The sequence below is a fragment of the Planococcus citri genome, chromosome 3 (assembly GCF_950023065.1).
Source record: "Planococcus citri chromosome 3, ihPlaCitr1.1, whole genome shotgun sequence".
NCBI classification, from domain to species: domain Eukaryota; kingdom Metazoa; phylum Arthropoda; class Insecta; order Hemiptera; family Pseudococcidae; genus Planococcus; species Planococcus citri.
Genome location: NC_088679.1, coordinates 19,008,659 through 19,033,453, shown reverse-complemented (window position 1 = coordinate 19,033,453; position 24,795 = coordinate 19,008,659). Strand labels below are relative to the sequence as shown.

At 34.8% G+C, this 24,795-nt stretch overlaps 1 protein-coding gene and 2 long non-coding RNA genes across 3 annotated transcripts in view; 2 read left to right on the top strand and 1 right to left on the bottom strand.

The window, feature by feature from the left end:
* Positions 1-24,795, bottom strand: part of LOC135838331 (uncharacterized) — a 120,200-nt gene that overhangs the window by 30,307 nt on the left and 65,098 nt on the right. The window contains exons 4-5 of the long non-coding RNA XR_010557387.1: positions 12,636-12,788; positions 3,429-3,581 (exon numbers count right to left, since the gene is read on the bottom strand). This is a non-coding gene — a long non-coding RNA (uncharacterized LOC135838331). The remainder of the gene's footprint in view (positions 1-3,428; positions 3,582-12,635; positions 12,789-24,795) is intronic.
* On the top strand, positions 41-3,434 carry LOC135838333 (uncharacterized). Its single transcript, XR_010557389.1, has 3 exons — positions 41-135; positions 2,749-2,853; positions 3,357-3,434. It is a non-coding gene; the product is annotated as an uncharacterized LOC135838333 (long non-coding RNA).
* LOC135838705 (uncharacterized) lies at positions 10,227-11,483 on the top strand. Its single transcript, XM_065354443.1, has 2 exons — positions 10,227-11,256; positions 11,354-11,483. The coding sequence occupies exons 1-2, from the start codon at positions 10,412-10,414 to the stop codon at positions 11,481-11,483; spliced, it is 975 nt and encodes a 324-aa protein (XP_065210515.1). The 5' UTR covers positions 10,227-10,411.

Here is a 24,795-nt window from a genome sequence, read left to right as displayed (position 1 = left end):
AAATTATAACTAAAAATGTGATCATTTGTTCGCAGATTGATTGAAAGTTTACGAAAATTGTATCAATTGTTCTGCTCGTTATCTGTTCCGGTGAGCATCATAGGCCTTATAGTACAATTACATACAATTGTATCGGTAAGTACTCTTCAAGCTGTCATTAGGGAACAGATTATTCTGACAAAAGGCTAGTAAAAGTAAATCAGCATGCCCACAGTCCAGTCTCATAAAAACCTGGCGATTGGTAAAATTTAAGGAAGTACATACGGATTTCGCGATTTTAGACTAAAAATTTAATCGGAAGAATTTTTAAAATTAAATTAAATTAACCATCCCATAATTGATAAATCTGTGGTAATTCAAGCAATTAAAACTTACATTTAGAATTTCATTCCACCTAATAGTCCGGCATATGACAATAGGAGTAATTGCACCCCCCCCGCCGATCCTCCGGTACAATATTTTTCTTAAAGGGGACATCCTAAGGAACATTTTAAAGCAAACTTGCCAAAAAAAAAGTTGGCCTTACTTACAAAATGGCGGCCATTTTGATTGACAGGTCAGCCGAAATCGCAGATTTTGCGTTTTAATATAGGACTTGCACGAACTTTTTCAAACTTTACAGAGGTAGATCGAAAGATCATGCAAAAATTTATCACCTGCCGAAATTTCAAGTGCTAAAGTGCGTTCTTCGATTTTTGGTGAATTTTTGAAAATCGAATTTAGGCCAAAAATGAGGGAAAAAATCAACATTTTACCAAATTGACCAAAAAAGCTGAAATTTGGGATACACCCTATTTTCGACATGCCAAATCGATTGGAAACGGTTTCAACTCGTTTTGAGCAGTTCTGAAGCCTCCAGCAGATTTTTGAAACTCGAAATTCCCACAAAATTCCATCAAATTGGAGTTGTAAAGCTAAAATTTATTCTAAAAACTAATTTCAATACGCTACGAAATACTGCAGGTGAATTTCAAGTCGTTTTGGATCCTCCAGCGACTTTTTGAAAATTCCTGAAGCCTCCAGTAGATTTTTGAAACTTGAAATTTCCCCAAAATATCATCAAACTAAGATGGAGAGTCGAAATTCATTCTGCAAACTAATTTCAATACACTACGAAGTTGACTGCTGGTGAATTTCAATTCGTTTTGGATCCTCCAGCGACTTTTTGAAAATTCCTCAAGCCTCCAGCAGATTTTTGAAACTTGAAATTTTCACAACAAATGGACATGGAAAGCTGAAATTTACTCTACACTCCAATTTTAACACCTTCTGAAAACGACTTCTGGTGGATTTCAAGTCATTTTAGAGCATCCGACGACTCTTTTGAAAATTACTGGAGTCTCCAGTAGATTTTTGAAACTTGAAATTTCCCCAAAATATCATCAAACTAAGATGGAGAGTCGAAATTCATTCATGCAAACTATGGTAATTTCAATACGCTACGAAGTTGACTGCTGGTGAATTTCAAGTCGTTTTGGAGCCTCCAGCGACTTTTTGAAAGGTCGTATGACGTTTTTTTGGAAAATTGAAATTTCCTAAAAGTAGCTGGAAGCTTCAAAACCATTTGAAACCACCATGTCGTCTACGAAGTAAATTTCAGCTGGCCAACTCCATTTGATAAATTAATGTTGGGGAAATTTCAAGTTTCAAAAATCTACTGGAGGCTCCAGTAATTTTCAAAAAAGTCGCTGGAGGCCCTACAATGACTTTGAACCCACTTGAAGTCGTCTTCAGAGGGTGTTAAAATTGGAGTGTAGAGTAAATTTCAGATTTCCATCTTCATTTGATGAAATTTTGTGAAAATTTAAAGTTTCAAAAATCTGCTGGAGGCTTCAGGAATTTTCAAAACGTCGCTGGAGGCTCGAAAACGACTTGAAATTCACCTGCAGTACTTTGTAGCGTGTTGAAATTGGTTTTTAGAATAAATTTCAGCTTTTGCTTCAAAACTCCAATTTGATGGAATTTGTGGGAATTTCGAGTTTCAAAAATCTGCTGGAGGCGCCAGAACTGCTCAAAACGGGCTGAAACCGTTCCCAATCGATTTGGCATGTCGAAAATAGGGTATATCCCAAATTTCAGCTTTTTTGGTCAATTTGGTAAAATGTTGATTTTTTCCCTCATTTTTGGCCTAAATTCGATTTTCAAAAATTCACCAAAAATCGAAAAACGCACTTTAGCACTTGAAATTTCGGCAGGTGATAAATTTTTGCATGATCTTTCGATCTACCTCTGTAAAGTTTGAAAAAGTTCGTGCAAGTCCTATAATAAAACGCAAAATCTGCAATTTCGGCTGACCTGTCAATCAAAATGGCCGCCATTTTGTAAGTAAGGCCAACTTTTTTTTTGGCAAGTTTGCTTTAAAATGTTCCTTAGGATGTCCCCTTTAAGAAAAATACTGTCCCGGAGGATCGGCGGGGGGGGGGTGCAATTACTCCTATTGTCATATGCCGGGCTATATGTTACAATTGCTGAATCGGTTCTTTTGAAATTATAAAATTTATCCTGAGATTACCTACCTACCTGAAAACTCGATGATAACTTTGCCTTCACAGAAAGAAAAACCCATTAGCAAATAGGGTCATGTGCCCTAAAATCTTTGAAAACAGAAAAATTTTACTCTAAGTGCCTAGCTTTTCGTCAGATGAACTTATTCATTGTCAATTAAATAACGCATCACATACACAAATAATCTTAATCAATTATTAATACTCATCTGATCAAATTTATGAATTGAATAAAAATTTCCAGACCAATTTACCGTGGGCAGTCAAGATTAAAGGAATCGGTATGATGGTTGCTGTAGCTCACTGCATACTACAAATCTGTTGGATTGGAGAAACCCTCGAAAATTCGGTAACTTATTTTTCTTTCTACAGTATAAATTCAGTTGTAAATCAGAGTGTCCAACCAATCTTTGGGAAGGGGAAACCAAAAAAAGTACTCTCTCACTCCAAAATGAGAGCATATCATACAGAAAATAAGGAGACACTAAATCGAGGGGTGGAATATCGAGAGGGTGGAAAAGAAGCGTTTTCGCTCCACAGTTGAAAAAAAATGCTCTCAGCAGCAATTTCTCCAGTCGGAAGGAAGGGGGGAAGTGAAAGTTGACAATATTTTTACCATCTCAATAGCCACCCAGATTTTTCTCTCCAATTCCATGCGTCATAAACACACAGTCGAAAGTTTGTAAATCAAATGATGAAATTTGCTGCTGATGACGTTGGAAAATATCTCAAAAATGATGAGAAATTGTTTCGGCAAGAGGAGGGCGACTTAACTCCACTGATTGACTGGACACTCCATGAATTTCACTTCAGATGAGACCATTGACTATTTGTTGTTTTTTTTTCAAACAGCTGTCGTTGGTCTCGTTTTCAGTCTACTCGACGCCATGGTATTGGAGCAAAAATTTTCGTCAGAACACTTACCTGTTTCTTTGCCAAACCCAACACGGTCTGAATTTCACTGCCATCAAAGTTTATCCGATGTTGCTGAGAACGTATTCACGTTTTGGCAATTTCGTTCAATCGACTGTGAATTTTCTACATCAATTGAGCCAGTAGTGATTCATAATACGTGTCCTAAAAATATACACAAAAATTTTAAAAATTTATTGCTTTGCATTAGACACATTATACACGTTTGTATCTACTTACTTATTACATATTTATGCAAATGTGTGCTCATATACTCATTGGGGTGTCATCTAAATCATCAGAGGGATATTCAGAACAAAATGATAACGACTACTTAAAATGACACATTTTGATCGAACCTTCTCGAGTGAGACATTATACCTTTCCTACTGATTCTTCTACAAAGCGTAGCAAAAGCCCTCATATTATTCCGAGGGAGCAGATTTTTCAATTTTAGGTGAATTTTTGAAAATCAAATTTAGGCCAAACATGAGGGGAAAAAATCAAAATTTTACCAAATTGACCTAGAAAGCTGAAATTTGAAATATGCCTTATTTTCGACCAACCAACTAGTTTGGAAACGGTTTCAAATCGTTTTGGGCAGTTCTGGGGGCTTCGAGCAGAACTTGAAATTTTCACAATACATATTTCATCAAATGACGTTAGAAATCCGAATTTCGCGCTGCACTCCAATTCAAGCACACTATTAAGTCGTCTGCTGATGGGTTTAATCAAGATCATTTGGAGACTCCATGGACTTTTTGAAAATTCTTAGTGACTCTGATAGATTTTTGAAGCTTCAAATGTCTAAAAAATTCCATTAGGTGGAGTTGGAAAGCCGAAATTCACTCTGCGCAGTACGAGGTAAAGTTAATTCGGACACATTTTGTGGTATTTTTCAAAAACAGAAGTTCCTAAAAAGCTATTGAAGGAGGCTTCAAAACGGATTGAAACTGCCTGCAATCCACCTCAGAATAATGTCAAAAATACTGGGTAAACTTAATTTCATCTTTATTGTACCCCAAACGGAGGAGGAAGGGTAATTTTGCAAATTTTTATAGAAGTATGAAACTGTTGGACAAAAATGTGTTTCAGACTCGAATACACTGATTTTGAGAAAAATATTAGTGGGTATAGGCATGCTTTATCGGCCATGAAGGTACAAAGAAACCACTTGCGATCGACTTGGAGCGAATTTCAGATTTCCAACTCTGTTTGGTAAAGTTTTATGGAAATTGCGAGCATTGAAAATCTGCTGGAGGTTTCAGTAGTTTCCATCAAGTCACTGCAGGCTCCAAAACGACTTGAAATTCACCTGCAGTTAATTTCAAAGCATAATGAAATTATTTCAAGTTCACAGAATAAATTTTGGATACCCGACTGTATTATTGATGAAATTTTGTGGAAATTTTAAGTTTAAAAATATGATTGCGGATTTGGGATCATCATGCGTTCAATTCCAGCTGCCAAACTAATAACTAACAATATGCCAACTTTACTTTTCAATCTATGAGCATTGCATTGCCACAATTTTTTCACTGGTCACACTCGATTCTACCACCTGCCTTGGGAAAAACTGAAGATGGAAGTTAACTTCACCTCATTACACAATTTTGGGAAAAACCAACATAGTGGTGTAATTAAAAGAGTTATCGAGAATTGATACATACATAATTTCCAAAATTGTGTCAAAATATTCACAAGATGGATGTATCAAAATATGACTCATTTGTTGGATGTGCAGTGCTCAGTGACAAGGTTGGTGTCACTCGATATTCTTTACCGTCATTATACTTACTCAATTCTCTCTGCTGAATTGTTTGCAATTAAATTAGCAGTTCAGCAAAAAATCTCGCCTGTTATACCTAAATATATTATTTTATCCTACTAGTAGAATAAAACACTACTTTATTCACTCTCGCTAGTCGCTCGAGTAATTAAATGCGCGTTTTCTTCCCGCGTTTGGATAAAATATGTTATTCAACTAGTGAAATAAAGTGATTTTCGACGATTTTTAATTACTTCCCTCGCTCTGCTCGGGAAATAAACCTCAAAAATCGTCAAAAATCACTTTATTTTACTAGTAGGATAAAATACCATTATGATATTCGTATCTAGTCACATTTCGCTAAAAATGTCTGAAAATTGTAATTTTTGGGGTTGGTACAATTTTTTTCAATTTCTCGGAAGTCTGCTTTTCTTTCAGAAATCATCAGAAAGTCACTTTTTTTCATTGAAAGTTGCCCAACATTTTTTGCTAATCTCTCATTCTTACTGACTCAGCAAGTGAACTTCATCATCCTTATACATTAAAAGAATTTTAAGTTGTTGAAAACGTGAAAAACCTGGTGACAATCCGCCAGCCTCTCCTACTGAACCGATTTTGCTCAATTTTTTTTAAAAATGTTCCTTATCACATGTAGATGTGTTATGAAACATTTAAAATTCAAAATTATTCATTTTGAGTCCAAAAAATTAAAAAAAATGCATTTTTTTGGACAATTTTAACTTTGATTTGCGGCCGAATATTTTAATTTGCTAGGCATTTCATTTATTCAACATGGATATCAAAAAGGGCTTTATACGAGTAGGGTCGATGAAGTTGATTTTAGCATTTATGTTCACTTTAACCTCGAATTGAACCATCCAAAGAGAATTTCGAAATGAACCCTCAATTTGGGGAGAAGGTGCGAAACGTGCAATTTCGAAAAATTCAATGTGGGTTTTATTTATCATCAATAGTAAACAAAATATCAAACTATCAAACGGATCTTCATGAAGTTTGGTTTATTTTCTTGGAAAACCTTCAGTGAAAGGGAAACAATTAAGCCCGCGCGTAGTGAGGGAAGAAGCTTTCAAAATTTGTATTTTGATAGGTGAAAACACAATGTTTTTTACATTAGGAAGAGTTTGATTTTTTCGGTTTCAAAATCTTAAAATTTCAATGACGATTTTTTAAAAATACCAAGTTTGTAAAAAAGGCAAGCAGACCCCGAAAAACCGAGGGCAAAAGCTTTCAAAAATTGGTATTTTTATATGTGAAAAAGCTTTGTTTTTTTTTATGCGAGGAGTCGATTTTTTTGGTTTCAAAATTTTAGAATTCGAATGATGGTTTTTTAGAAATTTCAATGTCAAAAAAGAAAAGCAACTTAGGTCTGAACGATGAATTTCAAAAAGTAAAAAACGTTTATTCATTTATTCAACATGGATATCAAAAAGGGCTTTATACGAGTAGGGTCGATGAAGTTGATTTTAGCATTTATGTTCACTTTAACCTCGAATTGAACCATCCAAAGAGAATTTCGAAATGAACCCTCAATTTGGGGAGAAGGTGCGAAACGTGCAATTTCGAAAAATTCAATGTGGGTTTTATTTATCATCAATAGTAAACAAAATATCAAACTATCAAACGGATCTTCATGAAGTTTGGTTTATTTTCTTGGAAAACCTTCAGTGAAAGGGAAACAATTAAGCCCGCGCGTAGTGAGGGAAGAAGCTTTCAAAATTTGTATTTTGATAGGTGAAAACACAATGTTTTTTACATTAGGAAGAGTTTGATTTTTTCGGTTTCAAAATCTTAAGATTTCAATGACGATTTTTTAAAAATACTAAGTTTGTAAAAAAGGCAAGCAGACCCCGAAAAACCGAGGGCAAAAGCTTTCAAAAATTGGTATTTTTATATGTGAAAAGCTTTGTTTTTTTTTATGCGAGGAGTCGATTTTTTTGGTTTCAAAATTTTAGAATTCGAATGATGGTTTTTTAGAAATTTCAATGTCAAAAAAGAAAAGCAACTTAGGTCTGAACGATGAATTTCAAAAAGTAAAAAACGTTTATTTTTTAAGTATGTGAGGAGTGCATTTTTTGATACGTAAAATTTGCCAGATTTATCAAAATTTAATGGTTTTTTCAAAATCTGACAACTTTGGGGGGAGAATACACAACCTTACTTTCTTTCCTCTCGGTTTGTAGAGACAGTTCTTATTGAGGACTTTTTGCAGCTGTTATTGGGAATTGAATGATGGTACCTTGATGCTCGCATTTTTGTCTCAGGCTAAAATGTTTAACATAACCACCTGAGCTCTGAGGGAAAATCTGAGGAGGAGTGTACAATTCTTTACAAAAAATTGCCCACAAAATATACGAGGGGATTTGAGTATTAAGAAAATCCGGTCCTTTTGGATGCTCTATTTTCTTCAATGCACAAAGTAATGTTCAAAGCTAGACTAACTAAAGGCAATATGAATGTTGAAATATGGTGATAATTCTGAGGCTTGGTGCTAAGATCTCTACGCAGGCGAGCAGCCCGAGCGAAGCGAGGGCGCGAGCCGGGGGTTGGGGCCGCGGAGCGGCCCAGGGGGCGGAGCCCGCCTAGTATATATTAAAAGAATTTGTTAAATCTGGTGACAGTCCACCAGCCTCTCCTACTGAACCGATTTTGCTAAATTTTTTTTTAAAATGTTCCTTATCACATGTAGATGTGTTATGAAGCATTTAGAATCCAAAATTATTTAGTTTGAGCCCAAAAAATTAAAAATGCATTATTTTGAACAATTTTATCTTTGATCTTTGGCCGAATATTTTAATTTGCTAGGCATTTTCTTTATCATCGAATAGTAAACAAAAACTTAAGGCTTCACAGAAGAATTTTGTGAAAATTATTGGCAAAAAAAAAAGATACTTGGCAAGTTATTTCTTGCAAATACTTACCTAAGCTGAGCTTTTAGATAGGTAATTTTGGAGAAAAAATTTTAAAGCAAAAATTAGTTAATTTTAGTAAAAATGAGAAATTTTTGAGAATACCTAATAAATTAAGTAGGTATCTACACCTTTTCGCAATTTTTTTCCCAAAAAGTGAGATTTTTCACTTTGAAACATAATTATGGCAATTTCACGTTGAAAATAGAGTTTTCAACAACAACTGAGAATTTTTACAAAAAGGAAAAAGCAAAACTGGCTATTTCTGGAGGAAATCGCGAATTTTTCAATTAGACAAAAAATGATACTTTTTCGCAATCTTCGTTGAAAATGGTATACATTTTTTAGTCATTGATATTTTTTCATGCAAAAAATGGGATTTTTAGGTAATTTTTAGGAATAGGAATGAATACTTCTTGATTTTTTTTTGCAAAAATTTTTTTCAGGTGAAAAGTGCGTTTTTTGGATAAACATTTTTTTAAAATTTTATGTTGATTATGCAAGGGGGTTTGAGCGAGTTCTGAGGGCGAAGCCCGAGGAACGAGTACGGGGGTTGGGCCGCGAAGCGGCCAAGGGGCGGAGCCCCCTAGTTCCCTCTTAAATCCGCGTCATCATCATTCTCAACATCCACTGGATAAGGAAGAATGAGTCACCTATACGAATCAATTGGTTCGCGAATAATTCACCAAAAATTGAGTAAATGAATCAATTCGTTCGCGAATGATTCACAAAAAATTGAGTTATTGAATCGATTCGTTCGCGAATGAGTCACTTATACGAATCAATTCGTTCGCGAATGATTCACAAAAAATTGAGTTATTGAATCGATTCGTTCGCGAATGAGTCACTTATACGAATCAATTCGTTCGCGAATGATTCACAAAAAAATTAAATTCGTTCGTGAATGATTCACCAAAAAATTGAGTAAATCAATTGATTCGTTCGCGAATGATTCACAAAAAATTGAGTTATTGAATTGATTCGTTCGCGAATGATTCACAAAAAATTGAGTTATTGAATCGATTCGTTCGCGAATGAGTCACTTACACGAATCAATTCGTTCGCGAATGACTCACAAAAAATTGAGTTATTGAATCGATTCGTTCGCGAATGAGTCACTTATACGAATCAATTCGTTCGCGAATGATTCACAAAAAAATTAAATTCGTTCGTGAATGATTCACCAAAAAATTGAGTAAATCAATTGATTCGTTCGCGAATGATTCACAAAAAATTGAGTTATTGAATTGATTCGTTCGCGAATGATTCACAAAAAATTGAGTTATTGAATCGATTCGTTCGCGAATGAGTCACTTACACGAATCAATTCGTTCGCGAATGACTCACAAAAAATTGAGTTATTGAATCGATTCGTTCGCGAATGAGTCACTTATACGAATCAATTCGTTCGCGAATGATTCACAAAAAAATTCAATTCGTTCGTGAATGATTCATCAAAAATTGAGTGAATGAATCGATTCGTTCGCGAACGAGTCACTTGCACAAATCGATTCGTTCGCGAAAGATTCATCTAGAAATCAATCGGTTACTCCAATAGCCGATCAGTTGTGAATGATTCGATTCGATTCGATTCATCACCTAGCTTGAAAAGAGATCAATTTCTATACAATAGTTTCACAAAAACCGAATCGAACGTACTTAACTTAATTGATCCGTTGGCGAATGATTCGCCAAGAAATCCATCAATTTATTTAATCGCCAATCGTTCGTAAATAATTCGATTCGATTGTAAACAGATCAACTGCTGTACAAAATCTGTTTTTAAAAAAGTGAATCAATTATTCGTTTGTGAAAGATTTTTATTTGAAGAAAAGTCGGTCTTCTCACGATAAATGCGTAAGTGATTTTTAGTTTATAAACTTCAAAAATCAATGAATTAACCATCCAAACACCTCCAGTAATTAAATTGATCGTCACGAAAATGTAAACAGTTTAATCGACAAATCATGTCAAGAAGTAATAAAGTCAAACTTAATCGTGCTAATTGACACATGTACGCTTATTCTATATAATTATATTTTTCAAAACAAACAAAAACGATGTTCGAGGTCAAGCCTGAGTTTCAATTTTTCAAACCGCTGCTGGTAAGTTTTCCCCATCAGGTCTATCATTACCTCCATTTCATCGTGATAATTTAATCGGTTCGCGAATCTTAAAATCTAGATAGGTAATATAATTTGTCTTCTGTTCAGTTGACACGTACAATATGTGACAATCAAATTATGCAAAAATTGGCCCATATTTGAGCACTTTTTCGAGGCAGTATTCAAGCTTACGCAATGCAGATTACTTTACGCGAACAAATGGTGAAAATAATCAAACAAATTTTAGGCCGAGAAAACATCTTCGGTTACGAGACGACTTTAGCCAATCAACTCTTCCTGCTTTATTGTTTCTGCGGTAAAATTTATTTCACTCGTAAGATCACTAATTCGTTCAGATTCATATGGACGCTGTTCAATTTGAGTGGTGTACTCGTTGGTTACGTGATCGCGGGGGCATTTTTACTCCACGATAAAGAGCCCGATATTTCGATGCAGTTATTTATGATAACTATGATGATGAATTCAACCCAGATAGCGGTCTTTATACCCTTACTTACATTTCTGAATCGCGACAATATTGAACAATATATTCGCGATATTGATCGAATTTTACAAAACAGATCCTCGCATCAGGAGAAACTCAACTTACGGAAATACGTTTACGGGAATATCCTGATTGAACTTATCGGCGGTATTGTATTCTCCACCACTTGCCTATGGGATGTTCTCATTTTCTACGAAGAGGAAAAGGTTAAAAATTACTCGTATTATTTGTGTCCTTTTCCCAATACGGAGCTTACTGGTACCAAGACAAGTTTCCTAATTAATACCGCTCTATCTATCTTTATATTATCATCGCAAGCTTGCACAGCATGGTCAACTGTGTCCACTTTATTAATCTGGAGCGTCATTTGTAACGCACAGTTGAAGAAAGCGAGAAAAACATTGGATCACAGGTCAGATTTTCTGAGTTCGTTTATTGAGAAAACTTATCGTGTGTACGGTGTGTCCAGATATGCAGAAAAAACATTCGAGAAAATTACCATAGAAGGAATACGGGATATCCAGCAAATCACTCGGTCAGTAGGTACATACATTACATACCTAAAGTGCAAATACTTTTTGTATTAATGTCAATCCTGAATTTGTAACTAAAATGTGGTCGTTTGTTCACAGATTGATTGAAAGTTTACGAAAATTCTATCAGGTGCTCTGTTCGTCAGCTATTCCAGTGGCCATCATAGGCGCTATACTTCAATTACATATCATTGTATCAGTAAGTGCTCATCAAGCTTACATCCATTAGGGAACAGAAAAGATTATTCTGACAAAAGGCTAGTAAAAGGAAATCAGGATGCCCCCACAGTCCAGTCTCCGGAAAACCTGGGAAACAGTTAAGGAAATAAATTAACCATCCCACAATTGATAAACTAACTTTAGAATTTCATTGCTCCCAAGTCACAATTGCTAAATCAGTTCATTTTGATTCAAAAAAATTCACCTTGATATTTCCAGAAATCTCGATGAAAACTTTGTCTTCAGAGTAATTAAAACCCCATTTTCATGCAGGGTCATGTGCCCCAAAATTTTTGAAAACAGAAAATTTCACTTTCATCATTATTTCAAGTTTATTTGCACGATTTCATGCTCTACTAAAAATGTTTCACATTTGCTTTGTTTTCAATTTTTTATATCCACCCATGTTGAATTCTCCAGCCATTTTTGTTTCGCGTTCCTAGCTTTTCGTTAGATGATCTTCATTGCCAATTGAATAACGCATCGCATACACAAATAATCTTAATCGATTGATACGCATCTGATCAAATTTATGAATGGAATTAAAATTTCATAGACCAATCCACCGTGGGCAGTCAAGATTAAAGGAATCGGTATGATGGTTCTTACAGCTCACTACCTACTACTCATCTGTTGGATTGGAGAAACTCTCGAAAATTCGGTATTTTTTCTTCAACAGTAAATTCAGTTGTAAATCAGGGTGTCCAATCAATTTTTGGGAAGGGGAAACCAAAAAAAGTAATGGAATTCCGTCCTTGCACAAAGGTCAGGGGATTAGGCAATTCTCACTAAAATTAAATCTATCTTATTTATTAATAAGGAAACCTGAATTTTCGGGAATGAGCCTATCGTGATCCAAGACCCTCAAAACGTAAAGAAAAGTCACTCCCCGGTCCAACTCTCACCACCAATCCCTTTCTCCTCCTCCGCTATTTTGTGTGATGTTAAAATTCAAAAGATAACCTTATCAAAAATTATTGAAAATTTTTTCGGGAAGGCGAAAATTTCCTTAACCGATTGACTGGACACTCTGTGAACTTCATTTCAGATAAGATAATTGACTAGATATTTGTTGTTTGTTTTCAAACAGCTGTCGTTGGTCTCGTTTTCAGTCTACTCGATTCCATGGTATTGGAGCAAAAATTTTCGTCAGAACACTTACCTGTTTCTTTGCCAGACCCAACACGGTTTGAATTTCACTGCCATCAAAGTTTATCCGATGTTGCTGAGAACGTATTCACGTTTTGGCCATTTCGTTACATCGACTGTGAATTTTCTACATCAATTGAGCCAGTAGTCATTCCAAATACGTGTCCTAAAAATATACACAAAAATTAAACATGTTTATTGTTATGCATAGACACATTATACACGTTTGTACCAACTTATTACATATTTATGCATTTGTGTGCTCATAAATACTCATTAGGGTGTCTAATCATCAGAGGGATACTCAGAACAAAATGATAACGACCACTTAAAATGGCACATTTTGATCTAACCTTCGCGAGTGAGACATTATAAGTTTATAACTTTCCTACTGATTCTTCAACGAAGCGTAGCCAAATCTCACATATTATTCCGGGGAAGCACATTTTTCGATTCAAGGTGAATTTTTGAAAATCAAATTCAGGCTAAAAATGAGGGGAAATCAAAACTTTATCCAATTGACGTAGAAAGCTGAAATTTGGAATATGCCCTTTTTTCAACTAGCCAACACTGCTTTACAATCTACATTTCATTGGCACAATTTTTTCACTGGTCGCCCTTGATTCTACCACCTGCCTTGGGAAGAACTGAAGATAAAGGTTGACTTCACCTTATTACATAATTTTGGGAAAAGCCGACATAGTGATGTAATTAAAAGAGTTGTGAAGAATTGATACCTGTCTACATACATAATTACCAATTTGTGTTAAAATATTTACAAGATGGATCAAAATAAAGCTTATTTGTTGGATGTGCAGTGCTCAGTGACAAGTTTGCTGTCATTCTTATACTCTTTACCATCATTCTACTCAATTCTCTCAGCTGAATTATTTGTTATCTTAGGTATAGTTTAAAAAACTTCAAGCATGCAAAATAAATCTCTCATTCTTACTGACCTAGCTGGTACACTTCTTAGCATATTGAATCTGCATCATCATTCTCAACATCCACCGGCTAAAGAAATAATATCCATTTTGACTACACTTCCTTTCATTGTCATTCAGGTTACAATGACATGAAAGGACCCAAAGGCATTGCAGGAAACAAATCAGTTGACAAAATGGTAAAAAAGCAGCCTCACTTCAACCAGTAAGTACCAAACATACCAGTCCATAGTGTTGGCTTTAAAATTGTCGTGAACAACCACTTATCGTTACCTTAGAGGCAAACCCGTGTATGTCCTTAAAAAAATTGTCTTTTTGTATCACTGATAAGATGCTGGGATGCCCTTAAATAAAAAAGTTGCATCTGAGTGCAGTAACAGTGCACCATGGAAGATGCATGAAGCTAACTGATGTTCAATCAGAACTGAACAAACCCTTCAGAGCATATCCGGAACTTATTAGTGATGCATAAAATCATACTTTTTTATGGACGTACACCGATTTGCCTTTAAGGTAACCCATATGCTCAAAATGGTCTAATAATTTGGAATTGCATCAACTCATCTACTTAATGAACTCAGATCCATTAAACCTTCAGTTAAATTCTGGCCCACCTCCTACCAATTCAACCACCAAGAGGAAACAGCTCTGTGTAGAATGTGTATAGGACACTCAAAACTCACACATGCCCATCTCCTAGAAAAAAGACCTCCACCAGTTTGTACCATATGTTCTGTCCAAACTCCAAATCACCATCCATCACATTCTAATTGACTGTCCAAAATATTGCAAATTAAGAAATAAGTTCAGGTTACCATAACATTATCAGAGATTCTATGCAGGGATGCTGACGATATTAAATATCACAATTATTGGGATATCACAATACTACAATAACAACTTGTGATCTTTTCCGCAAGAATCACCAAAGTGAATGTGTAAAATTGGACACTATGCATGTCAAAACTATGGGCAGAGCTTACTTCCAAAACACAACAACCTCCCTTAGCGTAATTTTTATATGGCACACTACAGATCCCTGCAGAAAGACCAGTAGTTAGTATTGTGATATCACAATAATCCTGATTAGTGGTGTAAGGTGGCATTATGGCCTCACTGTCTTGGCAGTGTATTACTTAACGATTCTCCAAGTTGGTGGGATCCTATAGGCTTTGATAATTTGATCCTTCAGGTCTTGACAACTTAGGGACCATTTGATTTATTAAGGTAAGAAGCAGGTACTCGCAAATTCAAAGTGTGTACTTGAGAATTTGAGGGTTCACATTCTCAACATTCTTGTAATTCCCGTATTTTTGGTAACGTGGCGCTAGCTTTATAAATCTCTCGAGATTGACCCAAAACTGCAGGCAGAACTTTAGCTAGATTCAATCTCAAGATCACTTCTCGTTTGTCCTCTGTGGTAGATGCATGAGTTGGAACAGTCCTAAGTGATCTATGAATCATTGGTCTGAGCAATTAGTCCTCTGCCCTGATATATAGTGGTCAGGAAGAGTAAACATGTATTTCTATAGTTTTAAGTTAAATTTAATCTCCTTTGCAGGAATAGTTGATGTGATTTTGACAGGTGATCAGGTAATCATACACAGCGTATTCTCCTAATTACATTTTTTTAGAGGTGAATGTGTATATTTCAAAACCTTAGTTTTAAGAGACTTAATGTGATTTGACTACAACGATTACATTGGTGAAATGAATCTGTGTTTTAATTATTTTGCGAATCTGTGAGCCTAATTAATTTGTTGACTTTTATGAAATAAAGGTGGTATAAGCTGAGCTAGCAAGGGGTAAGTAAATTGTTTCTTCCTGATATTAGGAATATTTGTATAAGAATATTTCAAATCTTTCACTTGTTAGGGAATTATTCTCATCCTTTGAGCATTTTCAGGCTCTTTTAGGTTAAAATATTGATGATTATTACATCTACTATTAATGGTAGCCATGGGCCATATCTGTAGGATGGTGAAATGTTGACATCATGTCATCATTACTTTAAAGCGCACAATAGGTAGCTAGTAGAGCTGAAAACGGTACTCACTGACAGCAGGTAACTACTGTACCCATATCGTAAATTCTCACTTCTCGCTAGTAGCGGGTAGTGAGTTGAAAAAATGTTGCACAGGTTCACAATATAACTAGTAGCGCATTGAATGCGTAGCCGGTGTACCGGCATGACATCATCATTGTCATCAATCATGTCAAACATCAATCACACATACAAACAACAGGTGTCAAAGCGTAACTCCTCCCACTTACATTATCAAATGTTGGGGTGCGTGCGCAGACCAAGTGTGAAAACATTCGGGTTGTACTTGCTATACACTACTATCTATATCCAAATCAAGCCGATACAACTACTAGCGGGTTTAGCTAGGGTTTAGCACGGTATTTTAACCAGATACCGGTTAGTGGGTAGCGCAACTGATTTCAGCTCTAGTAGCTAGATACTGAAAAAGCAAAGAATAAGGAATAGAAACAGCTTAGAGTTGATTTAGTTTCTCTTTTCGTCAAAAACCAGCTGTTTTATGTTCTTTTTATGAATGTCAAAAACTTCCAATACATATTGATATGAGACCTTCGGTATTTAGACGATATCAATATCCCAAAATATCGATAATATCCCATCACTAATCCTGATAATTGGAAAAAATGAATCAATTAGCAATCAATAATATCGGCGGCATCCCTGATTCTATGTGATGAGCTGATGACCCAAGGCCATTGCCAACCTGTTTAAATTTCTACAATTCAATTCAATTCTTTATTACGTACGTGTGCGCCTTTTGGCTTTGTACAAGTTGAAATAATTAAATTATAGGAACATTGGAACATATCTTATATGTAGGTACTTATAATCCTAGAGTTTACATAGCTCAAGTATTTAGTAAGTCGTGCACTGTGTAGAAAGCCTTTACCTCTAACCATTTTTTCAAATATTTTTTTAACGTTTTTGTGGAGTTTATGTTTTTTAGATCAGAGGGTAAAGCATTATAGATTTTTGCTGACATAGTGTCAATGTAGGTTTGTAAAGTTGTTGTTTTGAAAAAGTTTATTGCAAGCTGGTTTCTATTTCGTGTGGGGTACTGATGGTTTGTTGTGAATGTTTTTATTGTTTTTTTCTTTACCATAACTCCAATTTCAAGAATGTATAATGAGGGAAGGGTTAGGATTTTTTCTGAAACGAATAGATCTTTACATGATTCAGTACAGGTTAGGCCATAAATGTTCCGTAAAGTTCGTTTTTGTATTAGGAATATTCTGTTTAACAAGATGGGGTTGCCTCCCCAAAAAGCCAAATTATAGGTTACTATGGATTGGAATAGCCCAAAATACAATCCAGCTGACTTCTAACACAACTGTAACCTTTCAACCTGCCATGCCTCTGGTCTTTGTAGCAGTAAAGGCACTGTAATGGAAAAAAGTAAACGTATGTAAAGATCTACTGGAGACTCCAAGAATTTTCAAAAAGTTGCTCAAGTCCCTAAATTGATTTAAACCCGTCAGCAGTCGACTAAATGTCGTGCTCAGGTTAGCATGAGGCGTGAATTTTGGATTTCCAATGTCATTTGTCAAAATTTTGTGGGAATTTCAAGTTTCAAAAATCTGCTGGAGGCTGCAGAACAGAACTGCTCAAAATGGTTTGAAACCATTTCCAATCAATTTGGCTTGTCCAAAGTGGGGTACATATATCTCAAATGTCAGCTTTCTACGTCAATTTGATAAAATTTAGATTTTTTTCTCATTTTTGGCCTAAATTAGAATTTTAAAAATTCAAAAATTCACCAAAAATCAAAAAATGCAATTTAGCAGCTTTGTCTATTACAAAAAAATGTCGCACGAGCCCAAGCCCAATGTTGGAAATAAAATCTATGATTTCGGCCGAACTGTCAATCAAAAATGGTCGCCATTTTGTTAGTAAGGCCAACTTTTGTTGACATGTTTGCTTTAAAATGTTCCTTAAGATTCCCCCTTTAAGAAAAAAAATCACCTCAGGGGATCGGTTGAGGGCAGAGGTGCAATTATTCTTATTATCGTATGCCGAACTAAATCTCGTAGGATGTCCCATAAATCATGAATTGTAAGTAAACACTTCGTTTCAGGAATTCCCAGGTAAGTACGTAAAAATAATGAAAAATATTCATCAACTCATATTAGTAATATCTAATTCCTCATTATTTATTTTTGTATTCATATTACATATTTTTATAACGGATTTTTGGATCCAAATAAACTTTTATAATTGATTAAAAAGCCTTCGTGAATTTTACCAACAAAAAAAATGAGTAAACCAATAAAACCTCGATTACATTTTTAAATTAATTTTTAAATAATTAATTAACCAGTAACGTAAGTATCGGGCCTAACCTACAGTACTCTATAGTACGTTGTGTTCCTATAATTTTACCCAACTATTGACTTTAAAAATTAGACCATCACGCCTTAAAACAATATAAATATAATTATGAATATAAACTCGATTTTGAAAATTTTTTGAACTTTCGAGTCACACGCGTTTACATTTCTTTACTTTAATTTTCACGGCGATAAATCGTAACAAACTTTAAGGTCAGGGGAAATTTACTCGAAGCCTCTTCGTTTTCTGCCAACTATTATTAACGTCGTTTCGATTAAATAATGGAATATTCGATGAGAAATTTCGTTTTCTTATCTCAACCCATGGATTGACCTTTTCATTACAACATCTTTAGTTGTTTCGTGCCAACGACATTATTTTCATTTTTTGTACTTAATTTTTTTTTTTCTTCATCGCCATGATCTTCTCATTGTGGAATGAACTGGTCAGAATCATCAAACAATTATGCGGCCTGGAGAACATGTTCGGGTACAAGACAACCTTTGCCAACCAGCTCTTCTTGCTGTATTGCCTCTGTGGTAAAATTTTCTTCACCGATAAGATACACAGCTCGTTCAAACACATTTGGACATTTTATCACATGGGCAGCCTGCTGATAGGATACGTCGTCGTTGGTATGTTTTTCCTCTACGATACCAAAAGGGATATCTTGATGCAGTTGTATTTGCTAAACGTGATGGCCAATTCCACCTTTATGGGGGCTTTCCTGCCGATCATCTTGTACGTTCATCGAGATAACATCGAAGACGTTATACAAACCATTGACGATATCCTACGCAAAGAATCCGCCTCGACGGATATTTACAAAAAGCTAAAGCTACGTAAAAACGTCGTTTTGCCCATCGTCATCACAGTGGTCTGCGGAATCGTCTTTAGCAGCGTTTGCATGTTCGACGTGATATTCTTCTACGAGGATGAAAAAGTTCAAAATTACGCGTATTATTTATTCCCTTTCTCCAATACCGAGAAATACGGCACTCAGAAAGTTTTCCTCATTGTTACCTTACTCTCGTTCACCTTGTTGCTAGTGCTGTGTGTGGAAGCATTGGCTATAATGGGTTTCCTATTAATGTGGAACGCGTTTTGCCATTCGCAGCTTTTATACATGCGAGACGAGCTGGATAATTATTCGGCTGCAATCACCACCCAAATAGAAAGAAGCACTTATAATATGACGATACACACTGAACGACGTTTCAGGAGAGTTTTTGCTCGAACAACACGAGAATTTCAACAAATCAAGGGGTGAGAAAAAAATACCTAGATACTCTTAATTGTACGTACCTACACTACATTTTATACCCTATGTATTGGTAAGAAGATTACCAATTTTCATACGATTCAAAACGTAATAAATGATACCAACTGTTCCAGTTTGGTGGAAAATTCACGCGCTGTATTCGAATATTTCTGGTCGTTCGCAGTCCCGGTCACAGTGATTGGCGTTATAGTTCAATTTCATTCTGCTGTATCGGTAAAATTTCAACTTTGACAAATTACTGGATGTTTCGATCGCAATTTTTGTCCTTTAAAGTTGATGATACGGCAACCCAAACTGCACGACACACAATAATATGCTCGAAGTATAATTCGCAACGTTCTCTTGTTTTAGATTTTTTTTTCAATGCCAAAAACATGGTTTCATTCGCAAATCTTTTTCGTTTCAAAATAGGCACCTTACTTTTTTGGGCAACTTTATTCATTTTCTTGGCCATTCCCTCAATCATGATATCTAAGTATCTAACGGTTTTTTTTTTCTGAAAAATCACTAAGTACTTTTTCCCGACTTTTTTCTACCCAATTTTCAAAAAACTCTCCACTCGACCACCTTCCCACCCCACTACATTTACAAAGCAAAATTTTTCACAGGAAAATTTTCAAAAAAATTAACTTTTTTTCAACAATTTGAAGGTTTTTGTTACGCGTTTAAATTTTGACATTTTTTCACCACCTTTTTGACTGAATTCACCACTTTTTTACTACTTTCACTACCAATTTTTAAAATCACAACTTTTTTACAACTCTCACTACCTGTTAGATATCCTGTCAATTTTTTTTCAAGATCCTTAATTTTTGTTTTTTTTATCCAATTTTTTTCCTTTTTTAATTTTTAAGATTATCTTTATTTTGACTAAATCCTATCTTTATTTTTGCGTCTTCTCAACTCTGCTGTGCAATTTAATATTTGAAACTAGCGTCCTAAAAAAAAAATATACTTGTAGCAGTGAGTATTTTTTTATTCAAAATTTCGTACTTTCACCCCCCCTCCCACCTTTCCACATTCTTCTATCATCTAATGGACCCAATTGGAAGGAAGGAGCTAATTAGGCTCTGAAACTGAAACTGGCATCATAAAATAAGTATACCTACTTTTTGTATAGGTACATATCATCAGACCATCTCTTCAACTTTAACTCAAGTTGATGCAAAAAAAAAAAAAAAAAAAGTCTTTCATAAAAATCTGCAACTGTAGATAACATTTCATATCTGTGACTAATTTTTCAAAATTTTGAAACTACTCGTAGCTCGCACCCTATTTTTTTGACCCCCTTGTTTACTTGAAGTTCTATTATGAAGAAGCATGGAAAAAAGTCCTTATTCTGCACAAAAATTTTTTCAAGGACGAGAAAATAAAAACTTTCTCTCCCCCCTCCCAAATAGGCGACCGAATTCGTGATAAAAAAAATGCCAACTAGTAAAAAAAAAACATTTCCATTTCAAATAAAACCATGAAAATTGACTTTTTTACATATTATTTTTTTCACCAAAGCTAAAAATAAAAATCAAATTTGACCAAAAATGTAAAAAAAATCAAATCTTTGCCAAATTGAACAAGAAAACTTAAATTTGCTTTGTGCCCCATTTTAGTTCCCTTCCTCCAAAATATCGATTGTATAGACAATTTTGAACTGTTTTAAGCAGTTCTAGAGCCTCCATCTGATTTTAAAAATTTGAAATTTCCGCAAAATTTCACCCAATGAAAATATTGAAAAGCTGAGACGTTTACTTTATACTGTAATTTTACATTCTGAGTCAGTTGAATGTGGTTTCGAGTGGTTCTAGAGCTTCCATGAAAATTTCAAATTTTAAAAAGGGGACAAAAACCTGAGCAATTTATAATTTTAGTACGTATAAACGCGATTAGAGCTTGCTACTGACTTATTTGACCAATTACACACCATAATTATTCAATTTGTAAGTTCTGATGAGACCTTTTCAAAAATCTGGAATTTCCAAAATGTAGCTGGAGGGTCCACATTAGCTAAAAACCATCTGCAATAGACTCGTCAGCAGACTGAAATTAGAGAATGAAGCCAATTTCAACTTTCCAACTTCCTTGAGCACAATTTTGTGGAAATTTCAACTGTCAAAAATCTCCATGGAGGCTCCAAAATTGCTCATTCAAGTCAGATTTTTGATTTTTATGTATTTTTGACTCAAATTGATATTCAAAATTCACCAAAAATGGAAAAAAAATGCACTTAGACCCTTGAAATTGTGGCTAAAAATTGTCGAATTTTTGGTCAATTTATCAAAATTATTGAACTTTTTCCAACATAAATTTAGTGAACTTTTTGTAAATAGGTAATTTCCCAGCAAAAAAATTAAAACATCGCTCAATAATGAAGTTTTTTAATTTCAAAAATAAATAAAATTGTTTTCCAAGTTGTCAATCAAAAAAACTTTATCAAATACTTAGTTCATTTTTTCAAAATTAAAACTTTTTTTTCAGAAGAAAAAAAATTTCTAAACATAAGTTTTGTGGAATTTTCTGCAAAAGTTAAGGTAATTTCTAGCAAAGAAAAAAAAATTTAAGACTAAGTAATGTTTTCCGATTTCAAAAATAATAATAGGTAAAATTGTTTTCAAGATGCCAATACATGGGGGGGGGGGGGGAACAAAAATAATTTAAATTGGAAACGAAATCAATGTCTTTCCACATACTCGTATTAGAATGGATTAAATTGGCATTTCATTAATTATTCTATGTATTATAATTGGGTCTGAAGAATCGAAAAAAAAAGTCGGAGAAAATCATTTTTCTCAATGATTTGGTGACGTCACAAGGTGGATCGAAAAAAAAAACATATCCTGAACTTTGATATTCCATCTAAAAGGTGCGGGTTAAATTTTTGAACACCCCTGACTGTTTTCAGTTCCCTAAGTAACAGCGTTTTTTTGAGGAATGGGTTGCAAAAATTACACTTTTCTGCCACTAAAAATTCCATTTAGGACAAACTAACACTACATTTATCTCTATCATCAGTTATTTTTCCAAAACGAAATTTTTAATGGTAAAAAGAAGATGAGAAATCGTAATTTTTGCGATCCACTTCTCATAAAATCACCAGAAAGTATGGTTCCAAGTTCCATCAAATTTCAAAGTCGATGGATCAGGAAGAAGGATTGTAGACCGGAATAAAAGTGGAAAAATTATAGTTTTTCAAAAATAACCCTACTTTGAAGACCTCTGGTTCAGCCTGGAAAGTTCAATATTTTTCTGGAATGTCTCTCACTCGAAGTAAACTTTCTCATGAACTTTAATCAAAATCCAAGACGTGTTTATTTCGCTCAGCCATCGTACATCATGACTCAAAGGATGATAAAACACTGATCGAAACAACCAGTAATCAACAAAATGACATTTACAAAGTACCGCAATCAACTAGAACTAATCACATCTAATGAGTACTGATATTCTTTAGGAAAATTTACCATACGCGGTGAAAATCAAAGGTATTTGGAACATGTTGGCGGTAGCTTATCCGACCTTTGTATTTTGCTGGATTGGAGAAACGTTGGAAAATTCGGTACCATTCCAGCATATTTTCTTAATCATAGATTACTTTGATACATATACTGATTTCCAAGTTGATTTAGGTATCTTTCAATAATGCTTATCTATATTGTGTATTTCAAAACAGCTGAACGAAGTATCCCTTTCAGCGTATTCGACTCCCTGGTACTGGAGCGTTAATATTCGCAAAGACGTGTACATTTTTCTTTGCCAATCTCAAATGAGCGCGAAGCTAATGATCAGCAAGGTGTTTCCAGTATTGCTGAGGACATTTGCACGTATCGCACATTTCGTACTTTCGATCGTGAATTTTTTACATCAAGTTAGCATGCAGCATCAGATGCAAAAATAGAAATATGTACCTATTTATTCACGAAATTTTCATCGCACTGTTTTTGCCAATTCAGAATCAATCTCTCTCAAATTTAGTATATTGTAGGTACGTAATTTAGTTTTTTGAAATCATTTTTGTGAGAGTTTCTAACACTCAGGGTAAAGTGTTCATTTATAAACTGTAAGCATTGATATTAAAATTTAATTAAAATCCACCATTTATATCTCTTGTCATTTTTTTAAATTCTTGAAAATTTTCCAAAAAAAAAAACTGCAAAATCAGCTCGAGCAACCACCCTGAAAAATTTTCGAACCTCGATCGATTCATTTCAAAAAAATCCAACTACTAATAACTTCTAGCTCGAGAATTACAGCGACGGTTTTCAGGTAAGTTATGCACCCATCATGACACCTTCCTCCTCTGCCAACCAGAAAACTATACCTAATCTCCAATTTCGCGAAATCTTCTCCAACCTTGAAATTAATCCTCCTACACTCTCCGAAAAAAAAATTCGGATATTAAACTCAGTCCATAGTTATCCGCTTAGTACCTACTAAATACCGCAAAGATCTTTAAGTCGTCGTCGTTGTCGTCGTCTTAGAACCTTGGCACCACGTCAGCATCATCGACGCATAGCAAACACCTTATAATATTTCGTTAAGAGTACGCACGTGTACCGGCTCGGCGGTCGTATTAACGTACCGACGATAATTAATACTACTTATTGACGTCAAAGCGTGTATTTTAAAGAGATTCTATGTATTCTGAAAGGTGTGACAATAAGAAGAATAAATACACTCGTGCCGAGCGATGCTGTTGCTGTAATTTTACTCTACGTAGCCGCCGCCGTCGCCTCCATCGCCACCTTAACAGTACGTATTTATGCCCACCGGCCACACACCGCTCCCATGTCCAAATACATATTTATGAAATCTCGAAACAAAATTCTAAATGATACGCGAGGCAGGCGATACGACGACGCCGACGCCACGTCTTCTCGGTACATCTACATAATATGTAGATAGATATACAGTACCAGTATCTTCACTATCTTCAGTATACGTATGTCATTTACGTACTAATCTACATAAGCGTATTATTCTATAATGATGAATCGTCGGCACGTCAGCTCTGTTTGCACATTTGGTTAAAAAAAAATCAAAGTTGCATAAATATAAAAAATGTACACTTGCAGCTATAAAGGCGAAGAGGTACGAGTACATACAAAACAGTCTGAGTCTCAGATCACAAATAAGTATCACTCATTCGTCAAAAAATAAACAAAAGAACGAGCCACAGGAGAACTCTCAAAGTTGATTTATGGCAAACTTTTCAAAGGTTCGGTGACAATTAATTTTACCTACTAATTTTTTTTTTTGAACTAGGTATGTAGGTACAAGGTGCCAGAAAATTGAAATTTCAGAATACCAAAAGACTAATTGTAAGTAGATACATATTACCTACGAATTTTTTTCAGTCATTTTATAGCATGTCAAGCGAGCTGATTTCATCTTCTAAAATTTCTTGATTTGAAAAAATTCTAAAAAATAAATTATTACTATTTTTGATCCTCTATTTCCACACACAAAAAAATGATTCAAAAAATTTTCCAAATAGAGTACTTATTTCATAAATTTGCGAGAAACCCAATGACGAAAATTTTTGTGAATCATTAATAATTAAGTAGGTACCTATTGTAGAGAA

What these genes read in the sequence shown, in the direction of transcription:
- LOC135838705 (XM_065354443.1), top strand. Translation starts at nt 10,412, where the DNA reads ATGCAGATTACTTTACGCGAACAAATGGTGAAAATAATCAAACAAATT. An exon ending in GATATCCAGCAAATCACTCG is followed by an intron (nt 11,257 to 11,353) that starts GTCAGTAGGTAC and finishes GTTTGTTCACAG; the next exon opens with ATTGATTGAAAGTTTACGAA.